At 49.4% G+C, this 5,000-nt stretch overlaps 4 protein-coding genes across 6 annotated transcripts in view; all 4 read left to right on the top strand.

The window, feature by feature from the left end:
- LOC126575087 (rho guanine nucleotide exchange factor 18) overlaps positions 1 to 164 on the top strand; it is a 15,604-nt gene extending 15,440 nt beyond the window's left edge. Inside the window, exon 23 of the transcript XR_007608246.1 lies at positions 1 to 164. This exon is cut by the window's left edge and continues 3,623 nt beyond it. The gene's annotated coding sequence lies outside the window, so the exon portion shown is untranslated.
- Positions 165 to 501: 337 nt separating this feature from the next.
- On the top strand, positions 502 to 1,342 carry LOC126576053 (uncharacterized). The gene is made up of 3 exons (XM_050237136.1): positions 502 to 800; positions 875 to 986; positions 1,072 to 1,342. The coding sequence occupies exons 1-3, from the start codon at positions 741 to 743 to the stop codon at positions 1,248 to 1,250; spliced, it is 351 nt and encodes a 116-aa protein (XP_050093093.1). The 5' UTR covers positions 502 to 740; the 3' UTR covers positions 1,251 to 1,342.
- A 281-nt stretch (positions 1,343 to 1,623) lies between these two features.
- LOC126579172 (zinc transporter ZIP11) lies at positions 1,624 to 4,313 on the top strand. Of its 3 annotated transcripts, none has more exons than XM_050242521.1 (5): positions 1,624 to 1,851; positions 2,687 to 3,097; positions 3,161 to 3,557; positions 3,631 to 3,888; positions 3,958 to 4,313. In XM_050242521.1, the coding sequence occupies exons 2-5, from the start codon at positions 2,755 to 2,757 to the stop codon at positions 4,034 to 4,036; spliced, it is 1,077 nt and encodes a 358-aa protein (XP_050098478.1). In that variant the 5' UTR covers positions 1,624 to 1,851; positions 2,687 to 2,754; the 3' UTR covers positions 4,037 to 4,313. The 3 variants fall into 3 exon arrangements, with proteins under 3 accessions (XP_050098478.1, XP_050098480.1, XP_050098479.1); XM_050242523.1 differs by lacking the exon at positions 1,624 to 1,851 and adding an exon at positions 2,418 to 2,499; XM_050242522.1 differs by lacking the exon at positions 1,624 to 1,851 and adding an exon at positions 2,492 to 2,563.
- A 122-nt stretch (positions 4,314 to 4,435) lies between these two features.
- The window catches only part of LOC126579173 (activated Cdc42 kinase-like), a 10,411-nt gene continuing 9,846 nt past the window's right edge, over positions 4,436 to 5,000 (top strand). Inside the window, exon 1 of the mRNA XM_050242525.1 lies at positions 4,436 to 4,665. Within this exon, the coding sequence (XP_050098482.1) occupies positions 4,662 to 4,665 (4 nt within the window). The 5' untranslated portion in view covers positions 4,436 to 4,661. The remainder of the gene's footprint in view (positions 4,666 to 5,000) is intronic.

Below are 5,000 nucleotides of genomic sequence, written 5' to 3'. Positions count from 1 at the left end.
ATAGAGGGGCATAAAAGCCGGAGCAGGAAGGCCGGAAATGAAGCAAGCGCAAGGCAGCATCTGTAACTTACCACACTCAAATTTTTGGCAACAGAAATGTTATTGAAATGTTATCATTCGGTCACTGTTGAAATGTTAGAACTAAAAATAAACGAACACGTGGAGAAAAACAAACAAACAACCACCCGAGTCTTGGCGGCGAATCGTTGTAGTGTTTCGCGCTTCTTTTACGTTGCCTCTTTCCACACAGACAATTGATTATCATCAGCCCGTCCCGGACGGGTTCTTATTACGCAACAACGCCAGCGATGACACCCGTGATGGATCCGAAAACAAAACGAAAAAGAGTTTTCGTCTCCCGATTGCCCGAGCCCTCCTAATGATGTGTAGCGTAGCGAATGCGGTGGACATGGCCACACCGCAACAATTAAAATGTTGCATCCGAACTGTTGCCGCCACAGTCATGTGGTGTGGGGCTGAAAAAACCGAGGCCAGTTTAACGGAAAGAATTATTGAAGAAAAAAAACCCCCACTGGCCCGGAAAGTCCAGACGGTGTTAAGAAGCTATTGATAGTGCTTATCGCGAGAACATGCTCCGTTTATTTGGTTCGATCATTCCAGGGCGACCTCGCTGCGCGTCTCACCGACCGCACTAGGACATAATGGTGCTGGTTCTTTCGAACGAGGTCTTAATCTCGTCTGGCGGTTCTTCGTGTGCAGATTGCGTGTGAGGGTTAGGGATGGAGATTTGGTACACAGTAACACTATGGATGTGCGGATTCTGCAGTTTGTGTGCACTGGTTGGTATCGTCTCGTAGGCCGTGTGCCACCATGTGCTTCTCGTTTACCTCTTCTCTTTCATTACCACCTACAGCTTTACATTTGCACGGTACGGGCGCAACTGAGGAGCTGGAAAGGAAAAGGCAAAGCTTCCCTACAGCATCGGCAGCCACAGTTACCGATACGAAATCCAAACCCAACGGCAGGTAAGTCTGTGCAACGATGGCGACCGTGTACTATACTCTGATCACTAGCAGATCCTAACAGTATCTTTTGCTGTTCTTCTTCCAGGTAGCTTTCCAGTGTTGGTGTACGTTATTCAGCCCGATGTGAAGCCCACGCCGTGCTTTGTTACTTTAAATTACGATGATTTACTTAAAAGTAAAAAGGAGCGCAAATCCGAACCATCCGCGCTAAGCGAGTCGTTCGTACATGGGAGCACAGTGAACTTGGTGTCCGGCGTGAATTGATAGTGAGATACAACCGGTATCATGTAATTTAATGATTCATCTGTAAAATAGCTCATCCCTTCGCATTAAATAAAAATAAGTGTACTTTTTAATTGTTTTTTTTTTTTAATTCCGGACAACCTTGATCAGTATCAACTACTAGTCAGGCCAGCTGTTTTAAGTAAACAGGTGAATTCATTCGCAAAATGTCCTCAAGCGCCGCAGCAAAGCAAACTACACTGTCAGTACGCTGCTCATTAAAAAATCATGGGAAAATATTGGAAAATAACCGGAAAATCGGCGGAAAAAGGCTGCCAGAGCGCCGAAGCGGGCCGCATAAACCCGAAAGCAGCAAGATCTTTGTTGTTATTGTTGCTATTGCTCGGGGAGATAATCGCCAAGTGGAGGACCGCGTTCCGTGGCCACGAAAACCTGCGGTGATCAGCGGTGTTTATTTGTTTTCTAAAAATGCTACAAACGACGGCCAATAGTATCAGCAGCAGGCCCTTGGTGCTCATTTGCTAGTAGCAAGCCGTGCGTGTCCGGTTCGTATCACCGGTGACCGTGGGCGAGACGATCGAAGAGGCCCAGCATCCAAACAGCAAAGCACAGTCACTACAAGGTAATCACGAATCTTACATCCCGCGACAGCTCTCGTGCCACTAGGTTGTTTGGGATGATGTGCACGGAATGGCCGCGTTCTCGGCCAGAGCTGTGAGCCTTCTGAGCGGCGTGCAATCTGCTACTCGCTCTAATTACGTGGAAGCTTTAGTGTTCAAAACAAACCGGTTACTGGGCACCCTTGCTACTAGCGACAAGGTATACTACAACTACACACTAGTTGTGTTGGCCAGACCCCTCTGCCGGCCCGTGGTGTAATCGTTTTATGCATTTACTATTTGATCGTCGAGACGTGCCAGAAGGCAGATCATAGACCATCAAATAATGATGGGCTTTATCAGTGGAATGAGTGCAACGTGGGCTCCCCACAGCAGCAACACTATCAGCAAAGTATCCCGGGTGACGGTGTGTGGGGGACGTGTCGTGCGGCGCCATCGTCGTCATGGCTTGCTCAGATATTGCGTTGGCTTTTTCTTTTGTTTTGCTTCTTTCCTCCGCCGAACAAACATAATTCACCTACTGCCGTTGGTTTTGGTGGTGCTGGTGTGTGGGTGGGTGGTGGTGCTAGTGGTGGTCGCGCCTAAGTACGCTGGACCGCTTGGACCGGTAGGAAACGGCGAGATGTATAAAATCTCTAGTTATGCTACTGGTAAGCTTCCCTCGTGAGGTTCGTTACCTCCCAAGCGGATGCCGCCTGCTTAGTTGCCGTGTCGGTGAGTGAGAGAGCCACCGCCGTCTTGATAGTCGCAGGTGGCTGCGTTATCCTGTGATTGAATCTTCGCTTAAGTAATCATCATGTCTAAATGTTTCTTTTTCGTGTTTACCTTTCCTTCCAGACGAAAGCAGCAAATCATTGCGATAATTCTACATAGAAATCCGGGCGGAACGTGGTGCACTTTTCACGATGATTCAAGGTTACGGATCGGTAACGCAGGCCCTGCTGGGCACGCTGCTAACCTGGGGCTTGACGGCGCTCGGTTCCGGGCTAGTGGTACTGCTGCGTGGTAACCAACGGAAATCGTTGGATATTTCGCTCGGTTTCGCGGCCGGTGTGATGATTGCAGCCTCCTTCTGGTCCCTGCTAGCGCCCGCTATTGAGCTGGCCGAAAGTTCCCACCTGTACGGGACGAAGGGCGAGTTCGCTTTCATCCCAGTAGCCATCGGGTTTCTGTTGGGTGCAATCTTTGTGTACGGCACCGATAAAGTGATCTCGTACCTCGGTATCAACAGCCCGACGATGATGATAGGTAAGGATGCAGGTGCCAATAGATCGCGCAATCAACTTATTTAATCTCCCCCTGATCTTGCAGCATTGACTCACGCCAACAAAGACAAGGCGGACATTGCGATGGACGATCAGGTATCGGCGGAACACGGTAAAACGTCGTACGCCGGGGTAGCACAGAACGCACAGGATCACTCGTTGGCCATCGGTATGGATAGTTTTGCGGATTGTCTGAACGCACAGCACACGAGCGTCTCGCGGAAGCGCAGAAAGGGAAGCTCCACGTCGGGTACGGCCAAGGAGCATTCGGTTTACACCAACAGCAACAGCCAGAGCCAGCTGGACGCTCAGCTGTCGCAGTGGAAACGGATAATGCTACTGGTGGTGGCTATCACGGTGCACAACATTCCGGAAGGGTTGGCTGTTGGTGTGAGCTTCGGTGCGATCGGTACAACCGAATCGGCCACCTTTGAGGCAGCCAGGTACGGCGGAGGAGGGTCTGTGAAAGCGTCATCGAAAGGGTAGTCTTAATGGGGGTCTTTTTTCTCTTTCCAGGAATCTTGCTATCGGTATTGGAATACAAAACTTCCCCGAGGGACTGGCCGTTAGCTTACCACTGCATGCGGCCGGTTTCAGCCTTGGTAAGAGCTTTTGGTATGGCCAGCTATCGGGAATGGTTGAACCCATATTCGGTGTGCTCGGTGCAGTAGCCGTCAGCGTAGCCACAATCATCCTTCCCTACGCCCTATCGTTCGCCGCCGGTGCTATGATTTACATTGTGGCGGATGACATTCTACCGGAGGCACATGCCAGGTACTACCGTGTCGAGTAGCCCCGTGAAACTCTGTGTGATTAATCATACCGTTTGCATTCTGTTTGCAGTGATAACGGACAAATCGCCACCTGGGGTACGATTGCCGGATTCGTCGTCATGATGTGCCTGGACGTTGGCCTTGGATAAAGAGAGGTCCCGAGCGATGCCTCTACATTTGACTGTACAACACAGAGCACTTAATAAGTTGGTTCAGTTTGACCGCGACGTGACGCAGCGCTCGGCTGATCTGTTGAGGGGAAAGAGATTGTACTTGAAGGAAAAGTATTAACAACCAATTATGACCGACCTATGCGTTCCAATTCGCGTCGTTTTACACGGATCATTTTATGCATTCTAGATTTTAATTCAGAGTTGTAGGTTGCCGATAGTGCTTAAATAAACTTAAATGCCATGATGAAGCGCATCCGCGTGCACAACCAGCGATATTTTTTTTTACTTTTTGAATATTTTCCAGATTTTTAGAGATTTGAACTGACACCTGTCATCCGAACCCCCGTAGGCATGTAAACGAAACGAGAAGCAAGGGGTCGCCGTAAGGAGGGAGAGGGTGGAAGGTGCGTAAATACGCGTGAAAATAAAACCAGGAAAAACCACCCAAGATGTCTTGGCCGAAAGTATGGTGAACTGGTGAACTGCGGGTGGTGTGCACTGTGCTCCAAACATAGATTCCAGCAGCGCATCAATCCTTCGTCCGCGCTGGCCTCTAAATCATCATGGGATGGTTGTGAATTGAACTGAAACCCGAACAAACATGGGTAAGGACATACCGTGGGGCTGGTGGGCTCGCCAACTAGTTCGCTGTGTTTTGTTCTCTAGAAAATTGTGTGAATCAGTTCCTACCAGCAGCACCAGCTACCGTAGCAAGCTTTGCTTTTCCACTTCACATGATTGCTACGATGCGTGATTCCTCTCGACTTCTAATCTGCGATTCGGGTTATTTCCTCCCGTGACTTCCTGTTGCTGGAGTGTTTTTTCTTTGCTTTTTTCTGTATTCAGTTCTAATCGAAGTAGCCCCTTCCACTTCCCATTGCGTGCGACAACGCCTCTGTGAAACCGTTTCACCACAAAAACCCACAGTACTCCGGTAGTA

Source organism: Anopheles aquasalis, chromosome 3 (assembly GCF_943734665.1).
Source record: "Anopheles aquasalis chromosome 3, idAnoAquaMG_Q_19, whole genome shotgun sequence".
Classification (NCBI taxonomy): domain Eukaryota; kingdom Metazoa; phylum Arthropoda; class Insecta; order Diptera; family Culicidae; genus Anopheles; species Anopheles aquasalis.
Note: the sequence above shows the minus strand (reverse complement) of the source record. Positions and strands in the feature narration are given on the sequence as shown.